General features: G+C 44.3%; 1 protein-coding gene across 1 annotated transcript in view; it reads left to right on the top strand.

The window, feature by feature from the left end:
• LOC148335961 (alpha-taxilin-like) overlaps nt 1-21212 on the top strand; it is a 193678-nt gene that overhangs the window by 104147 nt on the left and 68319 nt on the right. Inside the window, exon 5 of the mRNA XM_088295960.1 lies at nt 12385-12476. Within this exon, the coding sequence (XP_088152086.1) occupies nt 12385-12476 (92 nt within the window). The remainder of the gene's footprint in view (nt 1-12384; nt 12477-21212) is intronic.

The raw sequence follows: 21212 nt of genomic DNA, 5'->3' as shown, positions 1-21212 counted from the left end.
AGTCGGGCTCAACTCCACACACAGCTTGGTCTCTGGTATCAGTCCTCTTGAGAGGGCTTGGACACTCATCCACTCTGGAGATCCCCAAGGTGAGAGACGCCAAGCAGGTGTGGGCATACTTATTGCCCCCGGGCTTGGCGCCTATACATTGGGGTTGCCTCCCTGCGACTCAAGGTGGGGGGACGAGTACTGACTGTAGTTTTTGCCTATGCACCAAACAGCAATTCAGAGTACCCACCCTTTTTGGAGTCTTTGGAGGCTCCCTCGTTCTGCTGGGGGACTTCAATGCTCACGTGGGTAATGACAGTGAGACCTGGTCGGGCGTGTTGTTTGGGATGAAACTACAACATTGATCCCGAAATGTCCCGCACACTCCTTGTTTTTCAGCCAATAACATATCTAAAGCAATCCTATTTTGAACCGTCATTAATGAAGTTTTTGACAATTGTTCATGTACCGCCTCTAAAGCTTCTGTAGTAAAATTACTCAATCTCTGAACGTTATAATGAACATAATTTATCCGATCCACATTGGGGTCACCCAAACAAAAATGCTCTCAAACCCTGATGCGATTTGGTCTGCCAATTTGTATTCGTCCGGGACCCCTCTTGGCTCGCTTATTGCATCAATGTAAGTGGGGTCCCCCTGTTGTAACCAATCTCTCAGGCCTCTTTTTTGTCTATCCAAACCGGACATCGGGGTGACCTGATTGAATTGATCCCAATTTTAACTGGTCCAAATCTACAGGTGTCACACTCACCGGCATAATTAAAGTCACCAGGGCACACCTGCCAGAGGCATTGGTCGGCAGCCTGTCGTATAGAAATTTTCCACCACAACACAACTAGACGTCTGCACGGGAAAGCGGGGGTCCTGCTGGAAGAGACACATTCCTTTCACACCAATCCCACGGTATTTGTCCGATTGTGTGTCCTGCTCCATTCAACTTCAAACACGTAAAATTTTGCTTGGCCACCTTATTATCAAAAATCGGCTTTTGTTTCTCGGGGGTTGTCAGTGGGAAAATCTGGTCCAGATTCGTACAATTTCCCTTTAATTCTCCAAATCAATTGTGTGATTGAATAATTTCGCATATATACTAACCTCGGGGTCTTGGTCACAAATTTTATAAAACAATATCACCTGTGCGTCTGTCAACCTATCCGAGCTGTCCTCCCGTTCCTCATACATGACTGGTTGCAGTGGTACTGTAACATCACAATGTTTGTCTCCACTCATACATCAGAAGCAAACATACTAAAAGCGTAGAAAGCGAGCCCATCATCCAGAAATAATAAGAAAAAGGACAGCCGTAGCCATTTTTATGTATGATTTGTATGTGTTTCTATATATATAATTGGTCAGTATCCCCCCCCTCACCATAGCGGGGAAAGAACTCCGGTGCGGGTCAAATTGCACTGTACTTTCATTTGATAAATGCTTTTTGTTTAATTGTTTAACATATTTAGTAAATATGAACCTGCTAAATTTAATAATTGACCTTCTTTCCCGTAAGTGTTTAAAATAATGCCAGCAATCGTTATACAATCCTTCAAAATATGCATGCTAAATAATCGCAATAATACCATAATTGTATTCAATCACCTTTTTCAATTTGTTTGTGAAGCTTGTATCAGTCACTTGAATAATATATTGTAATTAACGTAAATCCACCAAATATTATATCTATTTCAATTCCCAGACTGTTGTAAAAGCTTTCTTCGAATATAATCTAGACCGTGGCATCCTCACAGGCATTGCCCCCAGAAACAATTCTCCAACGTATAAATTTAGTTTTGCCGATAATCACCACAAGCAGTTTTGGTTCGCGATAATGTCCTAATGATATCCAGCTAATATGGCGCAATATTAGAATTTGGCTTCGCTGAATTAAATAAAATTTAGTTCACTGAGTTCAAATATCTAACTGTGTTTAGGGATTACAAATTAAGCCCCGAGCTAACGCTCCAATTTTGACCGTTTTTTTTGACAAATCTTTAAAGCAACCCAAATGAAATATTAACATTTATGCTAAAAATAAAAAATCCCAAAACTATAATGACGCAGATACCAAATTAAATCATTTTTTATGGGAAGAATAGGTGCTCTCCAAGACAGAGACAGCTCCAAGACCGCTGCAGTCTTCACCTCCTATTGTCTCCCGAATGCCTCAATCCACCTCCAGGCCGTGCCCACACTGATTCTGTCAACTGGGGGAGGGTGTAGAGCCAGTAAAAACAATTGCGGAGCTGTGGAGCCGAGCCCCAAATCAGTTGGGCCCTGGGTCCACAACTCTAGAAAAGACACACACACAGAATTACTTCTTCCTAGTGACCCCTCTCGGGAAATTTTTAAATTTAGTGATGTTCCCAAAACCGAAGAATTTGTAGTGGGTGCTGAAGTATGATATCCTGATAGTGACGCGGAGTATTCAACAACTATGGGGCCGAGATCTTTAGTATGATGACGTGCATCAATATTCAATGTGATTTGTTGCTACGCGAAAGTAAACAATTCATACCATTTCCGCTGCTCAGGGACAAGGCACACATGCGAGGCAACGCCGGTTGGCATAACAAATATACAATCCTGATTTAAGATTTACTCTTGACTAAATTTGGATGAATGCATCTTGATAAACTAAATCATGTGTGTGATCACATGTACAATGTAATGTGTCAATTGGTAAATTGAATGGGTGGAGGTTGCTACACCACTCAGACCAGAGCAGGAACAGGGCATACCCACCGCGGGAGGATGGAGAACCAGGTTTCAGAGCTGCCCTCAGATGTTTCAGTTCAGTTCAGCCACTGGGAAGGAAGAGAGCACGACATATGCTCCCTCCGACGGATGTGCACAATCAAGTTCAGTCCCCTCCGGAAATTTCACTTCAATTCCAGTGTTCGTTCAGTCAATGGCAGTGACTCAGGCAATCTCGAGAGTCCTCAAGGAGGATATTGTTGCTGCTCACTGGGAGATGTGGAAGGAGCTCACAGCGCGTGGAATATCTCGCACCAGTATCCAGCACCATCAAAAACTTGTCCATCCACCGTCCCCGGAATGCAGGCACCTGCCAGTCCTCGAACACTAAAGCTCCGCGGCCCCCTGTCATGGAATGGGGTACCAGCGGGTTGGTGTCAAGAGTGCGTTGGGAGTGGGTAACGGTGGCGCCCCCTGCGCTGGTGGAGCTCTTTGCGACAGGTATGGCACCGGACCAGAGGATGGCAGATTCCAGAAAGTGGCTCGGTATGGACAGCTCATCACCCAGTGACCCCACACCCAGCAGGAAGAGCACACCCCACTCACAACCCCTGTCTATAACCACCCCTACCTCTGTTACCGCAATCCCGACCTCGTTGACCGCCCTGCTACGGACAGCCAGTCTGCTGTGGCGCCGCGTCACCCGAACCTTGCCCAGGAGCAGCAGAAGTGGAAGGAGCAGCTCCAATGGGAGCTGTATGCTGCAACGGCTGCATTAGCTGCTCCTCTCCCTTTTTTTTTAATATATCTTTAGCCTTCTTGGCCTCCTGTACTTTGACTGATTAGCAGTTTTTCATTGATCGACTGTTTCGCATGATGTCTGCAACCGGAAGGGGCACGCCCTTGTGGACGGCCAACTGAAACAGCTGTGTAACGACGACATTATTTGATGGGTCACTGCCAGAAGTCTCACTCCATTCACGTCTCGCCCTGGCCTCATAGACCAGAAAGATACAGCAACATCGGCCCCAACGGGGCCAGAAATATCTGATGCACGGCACAGCCAATCTCACCTGAGGTGTCCCCATTCAGCCGATGACCATCATGCTGGTCAGCAGGTCTGGCCTCGGCCTCAAGTGAGGACAGTTCCTGTTAAGTAAATTTTGTCCCGCATGTAACTCTGTAATCCCCTCTACAAAGAAACTACCCTTGCATTAAGTGAGTGATTTTTTCATAAAAACAGCGCCACTTATCTGACATTAACTTCACGTATCACTGCTGTGGTGCCGTATTATATGGAAAAGTCTAAACAATCCAACTAAATTTTGCCCTATCCTGGACTGGGTGTGTGTTATCTAGTCATGCACCCAATGTGAATAATAAAACCTGCGGGTCACATGAGCACGCTAAAGCAACAACTATATCTTAATCTGTTTCGTGGACCCTAAATTAGCATATCTTATATCTCCCTCCTTGTTGAGGAGAACCTCCGGGATGGGCGTGGTGAGGCGCTTTTTGATGCGTTCTCCGGCCTTCTGGTCACACTGGTCACATGTCACCCCAAACCTGTGGAGAGAACTGGAGGAGTAGCACTTGCCAGTGAGAAGGGGTAAATTACCTGCCTTCTGAAACTTTCAGTTTTGTATAAATTTTGTGTAATAACGTCAATCAATCATTCACTTGATGCTTGAATTTAATTAGTCCAATCTGTCTCCAATAACAATTTGAAAATCAGTACTTGGGAGTGCAATAGGAGTTCAGGTTGATCAGGCCTGTCCGCCCGTTGCATCCTACGTGCTGTTAGGGCTTGCCGGTGCTCTTAATCAGGTTTCTTTCCTGGGGCCCGTCCCTTCAGCATTCACTCAAAGCACATATACGTACAAACACTTTTTCTTTCACACTTTCATTCACCTCTAGGTATCTAATTCCTTACCCAAAAAAAATACTTTCCAATTTCCAATTCCACACAGAGACCCCTCCCTCGGCGCGTCCGCCTTGATTTCACTATGATTTGTGCTGGCAGATCCTTAATTTTGCCTCAATTTAGCCAGCGTATACCAAAGTTTACAACTGTGGGTCTCTTGATTCTCCCATTCAGTCCCGTGATATCGTTTCTCCTGTTCCTCCTGGACGTGGCTGATGATCCTGCACCTGTGACTCAAACACCTCATAGATGCGGATGTTAGCAGTCTGGTATTTATGGAATGCTGTCATGTCAGGGTTCGCGTCATACAGTCATAATTGGTATTTATGGAATGCTGTCATGTCAGGGTTCGCGTCATACAGTCATAAAACGTCTGTCGTCTACCTTTGTCACATTTAATACACATCAGTTAATAAATCATCTACAGAACTATTTAATCCAACATTATATTTGGTAAACCAATCTCCAATTGCTAGATATTTAAAGACTGTACTCCCAGGGTTTCACCAGCATGTCAAGTGCCCGACGAGGGGAGACAACACTCTCGACCATGTGTACTCGAACATCAAGCACGCATACAGAGCCCTCCCACTCGCCCCCCTCGGCCAGTCAGACCACCTGTCCTTGCAGCTCGCACCTGCGTACACCCCTCTCAGGCGCAGATTCAGGCCTACCACAAAGACTGTGAAAACCTGGCGTGACGACGCCATGAGTGAATTACAGGACTGCTTTCATGACACAAACTGGGACCTCTTTGATCATCAGGACCTTGATGTCTACACGCATTGTGTACTGGACTACATCAAGTTCTGCATGGAAACTGTGTCCCAACAAAAGACTATACGGACCTTCCCAAATGCGAAGCCCTGGATGTCCAGCAGGGTTCGCTCTCTCCTCAAGGCCCGTGACGCTGCCTTCAGGTCAGGCGACAAAGCCCAGTACAGGGTGGCTCGTGCTGACCTGAGCAAAGGCATCAAGCTAGCCAAGGCAACCTACAAGGGGAGGCTGGAGGCCCACCTTGCCAGTAACAGACCACGGGAGGTGTGGCAGGGTCTACGGAGCATCACCAACTTCCGTGGCAGCAGCACGACCTCTGTAGACCCGAGTGCATCGCTGGCAGAGGAGCTTAACTGCTTCTTCGCTCGCTTTGACTCGCCCCAACCGTCACACCCCCGCACTTCAAGCTCCAACTCCCCCCCACTCATCGTAGAGGAACACGATGTGAGGCGCGCGCTCCTGGCGGTCAACCCCAGGAAAGCTACTGGACCCGACGGAATACCAGGCAAGGTCCTCAGAGCATGTGCCCACCAACTGTCACATGTTTTCTGCAGGATCTTCAACCGCTCCCTTGCTCAGGCAGTCATCCCCTCCTGCTTGAAAACTTCCCCCATTATTCCTGTCCCCAAAAAGTCACCAGCCGTCCACCTGAATGACTACCGTCCTGTTGCTCTCACACCAGTCATCATGAAGTGCTTCGAGAGGCTGGTTCTCCAGCACATCAGGGACTGCCTTCCTCCCACTCTGGACCCCTACCAGTTTGCATACCGGGCTAACAGATCCACTGAGGACGCCATCGACACTGCTCTGCATGTTGTACTGGGCCACCTGGAACAACAGCAGAGCTATACAAGGATGCTCTTTGTGGACTACAGCTCGGCATTCAACACGATCATCCCAGACATCCTCGTCGCCAAACTGGACACTCTCGGCCTCCCTGCCCTCACACGCATCTGGATTAAGGACTTTCTGACCAACAGACCCCAGACTGTGTTGCTCGGCCCCTACACGTCCTCCACCCTCATGCTGAGCACCGGTTCCCCCCAAGGATGCGTGCTGAGCCCTCTCCTGTACGCCCTCTACACCTACGACTGCAGCCCGGCCCACGGCAACAACACCATCGTCAAGTTTGCTGACGACACGACAGTGGTCGGTCTGATCTCGGAAGGTGACGAGACAGCCTACAGAGAGGAGGTAAAGAGACTGACAACTTGGTGCAAGGACAACAGACTGCACCTTAACTCTGCTAAAACAAAGGAGATTGTCGTCGACTTCAGGAGGAACAAGACGCTGCCACCCCCCCTCTGCATCGAAGGCGTGTGTGTGGAGAGGGTCCACACGTTCAAGTTCCTGGGAGTACAGATCTCCGATGACCTTTCTTGGAGTCACAACACCACAGCAGTGGTAAAGTAGGTCCGCCAACGTCTGCACTTCCTGAGAGTCCTCAGGAAATTCAACCTGGACAGGAAGCTGCTGCTGGCCTTCTACCACTCGTCCATCGAGAGCCTGCTGACGTACTGTGTCTCCACCTGGTACAGCGGCTGCACTGAGACGGACAGAGTGAGGCTCCAGAGGACAGTCAAAACAGCGCAAAGGATTATTGGCTGCCCTCTCCCCTCGCTGTCGGACATCTACACCGCCCGGTGCCTCAGAAGGGCTCTCAACATCGTCAAAGACAATACCCACCCAAACTCACACCTGTTCGACCTGTTGCCCTCTGGCAGGCGCTACAGATGCATCAAATCAAGGACCAATAGACTGAGAAACAGTTTCTTTCCGAGAGCCATCTCCATACTGAACTCTCACACACACACGAGACCACCCTAACCTTGCAAAACAGCATTGTGATGTGTTTCTATATGCCCTATTCAGTACTGAATTCCATTGCACTGTCTTATTTATTTATCTAATTTATATATTTGTCTGTATTATTGTTGTTTTGCACTGGAGAGGGGAGCCCTCTAATCTCGTTGCACACTTGAGTACAATGATAATAAAGGGATTTCTATTTCTATTTCTATTCTATATTTCCCGTTCTAAGGATTTTCTTTCAACATGATCCTAGAATATTTCAATTAAAACCTATCCGAAAACCATAATTCCTTTGCTTAAAACTTTAAATTTTAGTAAGACTGGCACTGTTCTGCTGTTCTTCAAGTTCTCTTGTATATTTTAGTGTTTTAGTTTGTGTTCTAATTTCCTGCTAATTTATATTTATCCTATCTATTAATTACTTTATTACCTGATATGGAAAGTGATATCAATTAAGTTGTATATTCTTTATGTCCAAAAAAAGTTTAAATCCCAACTCGCTCGCACATACAAAAAATGAGAGAAAAAGAGAGAGAGAGAGAGAGAGAGAGAGAACATGCGAGTTAGGGGCAGGGAAATCGAAAAGGGTCTTAATGCTTTGAGTTGATGTTTAGATGCACGCCTCCGAGCCAAGACGTTTGTTTTCATTAGGACTAATTAATTCTACAAATTTAACTGGTCTTATCAGGAGCTATATAAGTGGGCAGTGCTTATGCCACAAAAAAAAATCCTTATCAGCCACTGACACATCAATCTTGCAAGGGGCCTGCAGTATGATGTCACTTTGACCCAATCAAGGCTCATATTTTTCTTATGGGGAACACAAAATTCGTTTATTGACCTTTATTTATGCCAATGGATCCCTAAACAATTTACTTCATGCAACATAATAAGAACAATCAAATTAACAATAACTTACAGAGAGTAGGCAGCAAGGAAAGTAAACAAAACTATAGTAGACCAAACAACCAGCTATGTTTATCAGCCAGAGGGAACACAGACACACACACAGTGAAACGAGATGAGTGTCAGGAAAAGAGACAAACTGGGCTGTGAAGGGATGGGTTGTATGGAAACAAACATAGGGGCCGCGGGCCACTCAGGGCCGCAGTGTTTTCCCCTCCTATTCGTCTGGAATTATTAAGGGAAAAAATATTAACTCAGAAAAATCATAAGTAAAATAAATAATATTATCTGCCAATAGAACAGGAACATTTTACGTGACCAGATTTAGAAAACTACTAAAATAATAGTAGGCCCATATCAATGACAATAGTCTCAGAATAAGTAGTCTTAAACTTGTCAGTTTTCAAACTGTAATATTCAGAACAGTATTCTTAAAACGACTCCACTCTGGATGGCCGCAGCCACATGCTAAACCAGCCGAGCCGAGCACCAAGCCACAAGCAAAGTGAGCTCAATCAATAATATAACAAAACTGGAATAACTTTTGCCATTTTCTTTTTGCCTGGAAACCCCTGACATACATGATTGACTACAAATATACGCCAAAGGTTCAACAACCAGTTCAATATCACCCTCTACCAATCTTGTCACTTGCACAATCCTCCACAACATTCAACATCTTCTTTTTCTCACGTGCCTCTCCTTGTCCACTTTCACAACCTTCTCAACCTTTTCTTCCAATTTTATGTTTGCCAATGCTGTCGCCAATTGATGCACACTACGTCTGTAATAAGTAAATCTCAGATTTTACACCTTATTTCCGTGATACTTAAATCCCAGATTTTACACAGTATCACCGTGACACGTAAATCCGAGATTTTACACCGCGTCATGATCCACACTTTTAATATTTAATGTCCCAATTATCCCCGCTTTCCTCTGTTAAATTTATTTTTCCCCAATTGTGCAGAATTCAGACATGTAGTAACAGGTATTCTGCTTACCTTTTAGATGTGGTACCACCAGAGGAAAACAGGTCTAAATCGGGATTTCCTTTCCATTCAACAAGTCATCACTTGGTGTGGATAAAGGTCCCTGACCCTGGGTCCCAGACCCTGTGGTTCTCTTATTTGAAATCTGTGGATTTCTTTAGTAGTCCTCTCCCTCTCACATGTCGGGGTCACCAGAAATTGTTGGAATTTAACTCTAAGAATGGAGCATAACCTTTACCAAATTATTCAAATTAATTATCTGACTCCATTAATGGTTAACCAAACACGACCTACATTCATCCAACAATTATGCGCGCTCGTTTTGAGAGAAAGATGACCAGGAAGCCGGCAACTTCACACGGGAGCGGATTTATTCCTAACAGGAGATCTAGTACAAAAGCCCTCTCAGCATAGTTCTGCGCGCCTCTGTACCAAACAGAAGACGACGACCCCCCTCAAGTTGCCCGTGATCATTTATACATTTCAGCAAACAAAGCAAAGACATCCTACTATTCTACTATTGGCTATGTGTCATCTGCAGTTAACTTTAGCTTTCTCTTAGTGGACGTCTTCTGCCCGCAGGATGACGTGTCGGCTCGTCCAATCTCACACAACAGCGCCTTGATGTCTGGAAGGCTCTGCGTCAGCACCCCCCGTTTTCAGAAGTGCGGCTCGTCCTGTACAAAAAACATCTGCCACCTACGCATTTCACACAGCCTGCCCTGACCTTCCACTGCACATCGAATCAAAGCACAATCAGCAAATATCTTTATTGCTTTAAACTGAATACATGTAACTTGTAGTCAATCGTATAAAATCCTTTATAGTCAAATGTATAAAATCCTTTATCTCGTACACGTTGAGCCCATCGTTCGTATGCGCGGACAAACCACGGGAACATCACAAATAAATCAGCATAAACAATTTCTGACATTGCTACATTGACACAAGCTCCAACAATAAAACAACAACTTTACTTTTATTGCTATTCCAACTTTTAGTCTTTTCCCATCCCGCTGGAGTTTCGGTCACTTCCGTGACCTTGGTATTTCCGTTGTGATGTAGCTTTTGCATTTCCGATGTGGTTTTGCAATAGCTGGTATTTCAATGTTGTTGTGTTTTTGCTTTTGCAATTGTTGTGACGTTTCTTGGCCACCGTACAAACGGCTAGAAAACAATATAATAAATACAATACAATGCATCTTTATGTAGCGTTTTCACAACAGCTGCAGTTGTAACAAAGCGCTATGCAAAACATTTAAAACTAAAAATAAAAAGGCTCTCCGATAAAAACTTAAACAAAAAACTCAGCCAGTGACTGCTTTTGTTGTTTGTTGGAAGCAAAATCATCTAGTCTCTTAGAAATGTCTGACACAAGTCATCTTGAATGTTGTCCTCAGAAAAATAGGATTTCTCATTCTGTCACAGAGTTTTACAATTGCCCTAAAATACATGAGAGTAGGTATTCTCTGGTCTACATTTTGTGGGTATCCCTTCACATTTTCTGTTGGACCCGACCTGCAGAGCATTCAGAAAAAAGACAAATGAGGCCTGTTGACTGTTTGGACATTATTCTGTGAGAAATAATCACTTGGTGATGCTTATACATCACACAATGTGGAGTTGCAGACTTACCCAGCAAAGAGCTTTCTGTTGGTCAACGCATCTTTCAGTGGGAAAAAACCTCATGAATTTCCATTCAGTTGTAAAGCTGCAGTGAGCTAGCGGAGGACAGTGTGTCTGAGCAGTGTGCTTCGCTAATCCTGCAGCTAATGGCTGCATTTACAAAACAAAGGTGGGTAATTATAGGCTGTTGATTTGTTAATTCAAAACCTCACAACCATTTGGCTGCCCTTCAGTCATTGTAGGGGGAGTAAGAAAATCCCAGGCCTTCTAGTGTTAAGAAGGGGGTTGGAGGGTGTGTTCCAATTATAGAGGAATTACACTCCTCAGCCTCCCTGGTCAGGTCTACTGAGGGGTACTGGAGAGGTGGGTCAATCGAGAGGTTGAATCTCAGATACAGGAGGAGCAGTGTGGTTTTTGCCCTAGCTCTACACTCTCTACAGGGTACTTGAGGGTGCATGGGAAGCTCTCAATTTACCGGTCGATCTACATTCCTACCCTCACCTATGGTCATGAGCTGTGGGTCGTGACCAAAAGAACAAGATCTTGGATACAAGCTGCCGAAATTAGTTTTCTCTGCAGGTTGTCCGAGCTCTCCCTTAGAGAAGGGGTGACAAGCTCGGCCATCCGGGAGCCGCTGCTTGTCCGCGTTTAGAGGAGCCAGCTGAGGTGGCTCGGGCATCTGATTAGGATGCTTCCTTGGACACCTACCTGGTGAGGCGTACCAGGCATGTCCCACCGGCAGGAGGCCCCAGGGACGACCCAGGACACGCTGGAGAGACTATGTCTCCCGGCTGGCCTGGGTACGCCCGGGGATCCCTCGGGAAGAGCTAGACGATGTGGCTGGGGAGAGGGAACAATGGGCTTCCCTGCTGAAGTTACTGCCTCTGCGACCCGAACCCGGATAATCAGCGGATAATGGATGGAATGATGGATGGATGAGTGGGAGAGTTATGCGTTTTGAAAATTAACTAACATGGTAGTTGTTGTTGAACTCCAGTCAGTGTTTTTTTTAAATATATATACCCGTGACACACCGCTGCCTGGACTTTTTGTTAAACCCATGGATGTTGTGGTGGAGGGGTGGTGTAATGACGATGACGGTACATTGTCTCAATTGCAATAACTTTTATTCCCAATTTCCCAGTCACAAGTTTAACCATTTTTGTTGTTAACATGGTGTTTAGATGGTGACTCTGTGGGTGCTTCCTGATGGGCCGGTTACACTAAACTGAATGTACATTTGTGGTGCAACTGGCTTCCTCTGCTATCGCAATCCACATGACAGATGGCTCGTTTGTTTGTAAATATTATTTAAGATCAACCCTTCAGTGAGTACAGTCCAGTATGAGTCTAATCCTTAATGGAAAGTAGTTGCCAAGGGTCGTATGGGAGACATTAGGGGGGGTCTTAAGGGTATTGTCATAGATGCCCTCGTTCAGTATATGCTTCACCAAAATTCCCTCCAATCTGTCTGTGTGGACTGGTCACAAATGGCCGGTGGTTGGTGAATAGTGCTCTCAGCTAAAACCACATTTGTTTTATATTATTCTTGATAAAATATAACAAAATGGTTGCTGTGGTATGAGGGAGTATGCCCCTTTTTGTGAGATACTGTAGCTCATTGTGTCTTTTTTGTTTCTGTTTCAGGGACGGAGGTTATGTTACTTATGCAGGCCTTGAATTCCTTAGCCACACCTGAAGAAAAATTGGCTGCTTTGTGCAAGAAATATGCAGACCTGGTAAGATTTCTATTTCGGATTTAAAAAAAAAAATCCTGACAAATTTTCTGGCAAACTGTGACCTAATTGTGAGTCTATGTTCAAATGTCATTAAGAGTTGAAATGAAACAAAAACAAAAAATAGCATATGGTGATAGCAGCGCATACAACAAAATGCATCATTTTGCTGCGTAATCTCGAATGAACATTAAGGTCAGAGTTGCTGAGTAAATGCAATATGATATAAGGCTGGGATGATATCAAGACGTATTGTGATAGTCAAGTGATTAACATCCACATAAGATGCCTTTGATAAAATGTTCGACAGAAAACAATAAGAATGCATTGCACGACCACGACAATGAATGTGTTCAGATAAATGACCAGTCACGTCAGTAATACTCTGATATAATGTCCATTCTCACCTCCGGATGGAAATGTTGTATACAAGTGAAGGTGTTCCCTGTCTCTGATGTGCTAGCACTGTTAGCCATGTCTGACGCTCTGTATCCCACTCATAAGTCAAAATAAGGCAGTAAAATATGAATGCACTATGGCAATAATGAGTCAGCTAAAAGGTGAAGTATTCCTAAGATGGTTGGTCAACACTAATGCATGCGCCGCAAGAGAGTTTTAGTTCACAATACATTGTATGAAGGCTAATGTAGGTGTATTACCAATATTGTTTTGGGGTATCTAATGCAAATAAGCATTAATGCACTGGTGGAGGTGAAACGCCACATTAAACAACATTACTTGTGCACAAAACAGTTAAAGGTAAAAAAATACATGGAAAAATATCTCATCTGAAAAAGTATATTGTGAAACATTTTTCATCCATATTGCCCGGCCCTACAAAGCACATTGCTTAAAAACGAGTTTAATGTATATATTGACCAGTTTGACTTTTTCATAGTTGCATTGACTTCTTGAAGTCTGAATGATAAACTTAGTTGCTGTCCTGTGAAATAAACCTGTCCAATTTTGCCATATTTTTTAAAACATTCACGTTAATGGGATGTCTGAAATGCGGAAACATCATTAACATAAAAAAAAAATAAAGATATTGAAAAAAATGGACACACGTGTTTTTCACAGGACAGTGAAAATATCGTAAAATAAAATTACCTAAATTTTTTTCCAATGTATTCAACAGTTGGAAAAAAAAGGAAGCAAATTCAGTATATATTGATATAAATTATCATTAGGGCCTGAGCAGCAACTGCTATAAGGCAGTGTTTTCGTCAACGATGACGAAAATATTTCGTTAACGACCCTTTTTTTTTCATGACGAAATCGAGACGATGATGAGCTTAAACGTGGCTCTTTTATGTTTAAAATTACGTGTCGTAAATTAATTTTTCATTGACGACAAAAGGACGAAATTGTTGGTGTGTGGTCCGTCAGACGTTGAAACGCCGGATAGTGGACCAGAATTTCCTCAAAGCCATCTGGAAGTCGTTTTCCATGGCCTCACCATAATCCTCCCACTCCAAAGTTTTTGCGTCCGAAACCACCGAAACCGTATTCCACTTGGCCAGCCGCTACCTCCGGGGTCCCACAGGCCAAAAAGGCCTGATAGGACTCCGTTCTTCAGCCTGACAGCATCCCTTACCCCCGGTGTCCACCAGCGGGTTTGGGGGTTGCCGCCATGACAGGCACCAACCACCTTACGTCCACAGCTTTGATCGGCTGTCTCAACAATGCAGGCATGAAAACATGGCCCACTCAGACTCAATGTCACCCATCTCCCCGGGGACTTGGGCAAAGTTCTGCCGGAGGTGGGAGTTGAAACTCTTACTGACATGGGATTCTGGCAAGCGTTCCCTGCAGACCCTAACAATATGTTTGGGTCTGCCGGCTCTGACCGCCATCTTCCCCCACCATTGCAGCTAACTCACCACGAGGTGGTGATCAGTTGACAGCTCCGCCCCTCTCTACGCCCAAGCCCTATGGGTGCAGGCCCGGCCACGAGGCGCTCGCCTACGAGACCCACCTCCAGGCCTGGCTCCAGAGGGGCCCCGGTGACCCACGTCCCGGGCAAGGGAAAACGAGGTCCATATATCGTCGTCATTGTAATTGTTCTTGTGAGCTGTGCTTTGTCTGGACCCTTACCTAGGACCTGTTTGCCATGGGTGACCCTACCAGGGGCAAAAAGCCCCAGACACCTTAGCTCCTAGGATCATTGGGACACATAAACACCTTCACCCTGGTAAGTTTACAGCTCACGGAAGGGAATAATGGAACTCTTGAAGAAGTGATCAGTAATTATTATTATTAGAACCCGAGCAGCGAATGCATTTGGTATCTATTGTTTCCTTAGGAATTAATATTCGGGACATGCAGCGACCACTACAAGGTCCCTATTGTTTTTGTAGAAATTATTATTTTTTGCATTCTATCGCATTTTGACACCCTGAATATGCACAAAAACTCACCAAATTTTGCAGTCTTATTGGACCTGGCAAAAATCTTTATATTTTACCGTTGGCGTTTACGGTGTAAACAAAATGGCTCTGGAGCGCCAACCTAGAGTGGCAAAATAAAAACAATCCCAGCCCGTTTGACCTAGGCTTACGAAAATAGGTACGTGTAGCACCCCTAGACGTACAAAAAAGTCCATTGCAGCCATCGTCTAAAGTGTAGAAAAAGTAAGTTATGAATTTTTGAATGTCCAATTTTGGTCCATTTTTGCACCTTTACAGGGGTCATTCTTTTGCACCCTGATCCTAGAGGGTTCATCCGATTGCCTTAGAATTTCGGCTGTACCATCTTAAGACCTGGGACAAACACTGGGACAATAATCTTTAGTTTCCGAAATACTATATGACAGGGGTGGGGCTTCAAAGTTTTCATTTAATATTTCCTTCGCCGCAATGGACAAAATGCTTAATAACTCCCGTGCTAAAAATCCAAAACATCACAGGTACATAAGGAGTCAGTACCTGAAGACACCTATATGTTTATATTCAGTTATACACCTTGCGCCACCAATTGGCGACTAAAAATAAGATTCTTTACATTTTAATGTACTGCACGGACCCCTTTAAACGAATCCGATTGAAGATTGGTCAGAAAAGACTCAAGACATTGATCTTACTCTATCCCGAATTTTGTCACTTTTCGTCTAAGGGTGTGGCTATTACGCTGCCGCAAAATCTGACTATTCACCGAGGAAACGAAAGCTCCGGCAAGATGACTCAGATGATCATATCTTCTTGACATTTTTCACATTTGAGGATATCGCAGCCCTTGAGACATCTACCAACTTATTTTTGATCGTAGTGGTAGCGCCACCAACTGGTTAAAGCAAATACAAATTATTTTCGTTGATGTTTGTCTCCGAGCAAGTTAACAAAGTCACCCTCATATTTGCTCGGATGAGTGTTTAGGCCAGGGGTCCTCAATCCTGTTCCTCGAGGGCCGGTGTCCTGCAGGTTTTCCATCTCTCCCTGCTGCAACTCAGCTGATTCAAATGATCAGATAATCAGCAAGGTCTGCAGGAGCTAGATAACGATCGCTCACTTGTGTTGCACCAGGGAGAGGTGGAAAACGGGCAGGACACCGGCCCTCGAGGAACAGGATTGAAGACCCCTGGTTTAGGCCTTCAGGATGTCAAGTCAAGTCAAGTCAATTTTATTTGTATAGCCCTTAATCACAGACAGTCTCAAAGGGCTTTACATAGCCACAATCGACATCCCCGATCTTAACCCCCAGGAGGGCAAGGAAAAACTCACAAAACCTCATTAGGGGAAAAGTGAGAAACCTTGAGAAGGGACCACAGATGGGGGAATCCCCCTTCCAGGATGACCAGGCTGCAATGGATGCCAACTGGGCAACATTTGACACATACAATGATGCTATGCAATAATAGATGAGATAATATAAGAGTCAATTGAATGAAGTGCTGCAGGAAGATGACTTCAGTGGAGTGGGTCCTCATCCAGGGCCGTAATATCCATGGCAGCATATCCGAGGATGAGCCTTCGATCTTGTACCGGTCAGTTGGTGTAAATTCAGAACAGCCAATTCCAAGTGAATCACCACCACCTAATTCCCAAGTCGGGGAATTGGGAACAGAAAAGAAAGAACAGAAATAGTAAACAGGCCAACAAGTAGTTCAACGCAGTGCTGAAATATAAGGAAATCAGAAGAGGCGCTGCATGAAGACGACTTCGGCAGAGCAGGTCCCTTCCCGGTTCGTCAGTGCCGTAATCTTCAAAGCATGTCCCCATCACCTAATTCCCAAGCAGGGGAAGAGGGGGCAGAAAAGAGAAGAAGCGGCAGTAAACAGGCCAACAAATAATTATATTAGATGCTAAAGTATATAAATAAATTTATCAAATGTCGCACTGCAGGAAGACGACATCACTGGAACAGGTGCATGCCCAGTTGGTCAATGCCTTAAACTTCCTAGTGGGTCACCGTCACCCTATCCCTCAGCCGGGGGAAAAGGGGGCAGAAAAGAAAAGAAAAGAGAAAAAAAAGCGGCAGTAAACAGGCCAACAAATATTTCAGCTAAATGCACAAGAGTATAAATGCGTCTTTAATAGTGTTTTGAACATTTCTACTGAGGTGGCACCTCTAATATCTGAGGGTAGTGCATTCCAAAGCATTAGTGCCCGAATAGAGAACGCTCTAGAACCTGCAGACTTCTTTTTGGCTCGCGGGATCACTAAAAGACCAGCATTTTGTGAGCGAAGATTCCGGGACGGAACATATGGTACCACGAGGTCAACAAGATAGGAAGGTGCTAAGCCGTGCAATATTTTAAAAGTAAGTAACAGAACTTTAAAATCACATCTCAAGTGGACCGGAAGCCAATGCAAATTGGCTAATATCGGGGTAATATGATCAAACTTTCTCGTCTTCGTTAAGAGTCTAGCTGCTGCATTTTGAACTAACTTGAGTACAATGACAAAAAGGGATTTCAGATTTCTAACTGCAGACTTCTAATACTAGACATGGGGAGACCCGAGAGCAAAACGTTACAATAGTCGAAGCGAGACGTAACAAACGCATGGATTAAGATTTCCGCGTCACACGTTGATAGAATTGGGCGAATTTTAGCAATGTTACGCAGATGAAAAAACGCAGTTCGAGTAATATTTTTAATGTGCATTTGAAATGACATAGTATTAAAGCTAATACAAGTTATTTTCGTTGATGTTTTTCTCCCAGCAGGTAAACAAGGTCACTCTCATATTTTCTCGGATGAGTGTTTAGGCCTTCAGAATGTCACAATACGAAATTTGTGATTTTTCATGAAAATCTGTGGGTGTGGCTTCGCAGTGTTTGCCAATAATACAACGCTGATTTTGAGGTTCTCAATATGAACGAAGACTCGTGAAACTTTGCACACACATCAGGCCTGGCAAAATCATCAATATTTTATTAATTTGTTGAGTAGTTTTTTAAAAATGGCTGGCTATCGGCCGCTAAAAATTTTCAAAAAAGCAGCCCCGGTTGTGTGTTTCACCGAGCTTTTTGAAAAATGTATGGAGTATGTATAAGGCCAAGACCTACATAAAAGTCTCTTGGAGCCATGAGCTAAATTTCTCAGGAAGTCTGCCATTTTGAATTTACTTCAAATGGGGCGTGTCACCGCAATGGACTAAATGCTTAATAACTTCCCTGCACATGCTCCCAAAAAAAAATCCCAAACTTCACCTGTACATAAAACATCCCTACCTGAAGACATCTTTATGTTATTATTCTGTTATACACACAGCGCCACGTTGTGAAAACATTTTTTTTTTTTTTACATTTTAACATACTCCACGGAGCCTTTTCAACTAATCCGACTAAAAATTTGTCACAACAACCACAGGACATTGATTTTAGTCTCTGCCGAATATTGTGACTTTTCGGCGAAGGGCATGGCCATTACAGTGCTGAAAAGTCTGATTGTACTCTGCGGCAACAAAAGCTCCTGCAACATGACTCAGATGATCCTATCTTTCTAAGTTTTTCACATTTGAGGATACTCCAGCCCTGAAGACATCTACAAACTTATTTTTCATTGTAGTGGTTGCGCCACCAACTGGTTAAAGCTAATACAAGTTATTTTGTTTGATTTTTTTTTTTTTTTTCTCCGAGCAGGTCAACAAGGTCGCCCTCACATATGCTCGGATGAGTGTTTAGGCCTTGAGGATTTCACAATACGGAATCCGTAATTTTTCGTGAAAATTGTGGGCATGGCTTCGCACTGTTCGCCAATAAAACAACACTGATTTTGAGGTTCTAAATATGAACTGAAAATCGTGAAACTTTGCACACACATCAGGCCAGTCAAAATCATCAATATTTTATTAGTATCTCGTGTAGTTTTTTTTTTTTTAAATGGCTTGCTATCGCCCTCTAGAAATTTTCAAAAAAGCAGCCCCAGTTGTTGAGTGTTTCACCTAGCTTTTTGAAAATTTTATGGAGTATGTATAACGCCAAGACCTACGAAAAAGTCTCTTGGACCCATGGGCCATTTTGAATTTACTTAAAAGGGGGCGGGTCACCACAATGGACTGAATGCTTAATAACTCCCCTGCACATGCTCTAAAAAATCCCAAACTACACCTGTCCATAAAACGTCCCGAACTAAAGACATCTATCTTCTCCTTTTCCTTTAGGCTTTTCCCTTCAGGGGTCGTCACAGCAAATCAGTTGCCTCCATCTAACCCTGTCCTCTGCATCCTCTGCTCTCACTCGAACTACTTTCATGTCCTCTTTAACTACATCCATAAACCTCTTTGGTATTCCTCTAGGCCTCTTACCTGGCGCTTGGAAACTCAGCATCCTTCTGCCAATATACTCACTATCTCTTCTCTGGACATGTCCAAACCATCTCAGTCTGACCTCTCTGACTTTATCTCCAAAGCCCCTAACGTGTGCTGTACCTGTGATGTACTCAGCCTGATCCTATCCATTTTGGTCACTCCCAAAGAGAACCTCAGCATCTTTATCTCTGCCACGTCCAGCTCTGCCTCCTGTCTTTTCTTCAGTGGCACTGTCTCCAGACCAGACATCGTTGTCTCACCACAGTTCTATAAATCTTTCCTTTCATTTAAGCTGAAACTCTTCTATCACACATCACACCTGATACTTTTCTCCACCCGTTCCAGCCAGCTTGCACACGCTTCTTCACTTCTTTTCCACACTCTCAATTGCTCTGGACTGTAGACCCTAGATACTTAAACTCCTCCACCTTCTTGGTCTCTTCTCCCTGTAAGATCACTCTTCCTCTTGGGTCCCTCTCATTTCCACACAAATACCATTTCTGCACCTCCTCATTCCACCACCAAGTCTCCTTATCTCCTTTCCTTCCAGATGACACAACAAAGACCTTCCTACCTGTCTCCCTGATCACATTTGCTGCAGTTGTCCTGTCATTTGGGAGCTCATCCTGGCAATTAAAAGCCCGTCTCAACTCCTTCCTGAAGGTCATACAACACTTCCCCTTTCAATTTCCACCATTTTGTCCTCTGCTCTGCCTTTGCCCTCTTTGTCGTTGTCGTGGGCTCCTTTTCGACCTCTTCCAAAATCAAAGGCGTAGCCAGAATATGTGCAACAGTGATGTTTATTGTGCAGCCCTTCCAAAGTGCAACAAAGTGAAAAGTCCCCAAATAGTCCAAAAACACAGACAAAAAGTAAAAAAATAGTAGTTTACCAAAATAAGGGTGTACATCCATATCTATATTTACAAAAACTCTGAATGGAGTTCAACCACAACTACCATGTCAGCTAAATTGCAAAATGCGTCACTCTCTCGCTCTCCGGCACTACCTTCACTGCAGCACCTCTCCTCCTCTCTCTCTCCCTCTTTTACAAATAACCTTCTATGTATATGCTTAGGCCCTCCCCTTGTGTCATGATCCGTCTGTTTCGTTGCAGCAAGTGGGCGTTTCCTCCGCGCGCGCCCCGTCGCACGTCAACGGGCAGGCGCGCCAAGCCACGCAGCTGACGCTCATCTTCTCACTGATTACGGACTACTTAAGCCGCCGCCGAGGATCGCTCGCCGTCGGATTATTATCCCGCAATGCTCATGCTCATGATTCATGCTCAAGTTTGTTCCATGTTTTCTCGTGTATTGATCTTTCCGTTCATAGTGTTTGTTTGTTTAGCTACTCTTCGGCTCGCTTTTGGTTCTCGTGTTCGTGGTTTGGATCTTGCTTTCCCTTTTGTGGTAAGACTATTTACGTTTTGTAGTATTTCCTTGCGTTGCAAGCTCTTTAAGTTAACTTCCGATTTTTGTTCCTGGTGTGACCTGGTCCACCAGCGTTTTCTGTTTCCGTCGCTCGCGACGTTGATAATTAATTATACCTGTCTAAATTTATGTATTCCCCTGGTCCATATCATAGAGTGGATATGGATTGATTGTTCGTTGACGGTCACAATAAACATCTGGTCTAAACCTCTTCTTGTGGTCCGCGCCTTAAGAGTTCACCCTCTGCTTCCGGCTTTGGCCGGACAGCGATCGTATCACCTTGGGCATCACCGGACAATTATCGGGCAAAACAACCCATATTTAAGCAAAGCTCCCCCTCTGTTTGGTCTTCCTCTATGTTGTGTCATGTCATGTCGTGTTTGTTGTCTGCCGTGTCTTGTGACTGGTGCGTGTTAAATTGAGTGTGTGGGCGTGTGTGCGTCAATGTATGCTTCCATCCACAATAAAACTACTAAGTGTGCACCCTCGGTTGCTCTATTAAAACTGTAACTGACGTGGTATTGATGTGGTGCCAGGTGGGTGTGTATCTATTAAACGGA

This window comes from Idiotropiscis lumnitzeri, chromosome 5, assembly GCF_059441095.1.
Source record: "Idiotropiscis lumnitzeri isolate Australia: NSW breed Sydney's pygmy pipehorse chromosome 5, RoL_Ilum_1.0, whole genome shotgun sequence".
Taxonomy (NCBI): domain Eukaryota; kingdom Metazoa; phylum Chordata; class Actinopteri; order Syngnathiformes; family Syngnathidae; genus Idiotropiscis; species Idiotropiscis lumnitzeri.
This window is presented reverse-complemented; position numbering and strand designations above follow the sequence as displayed.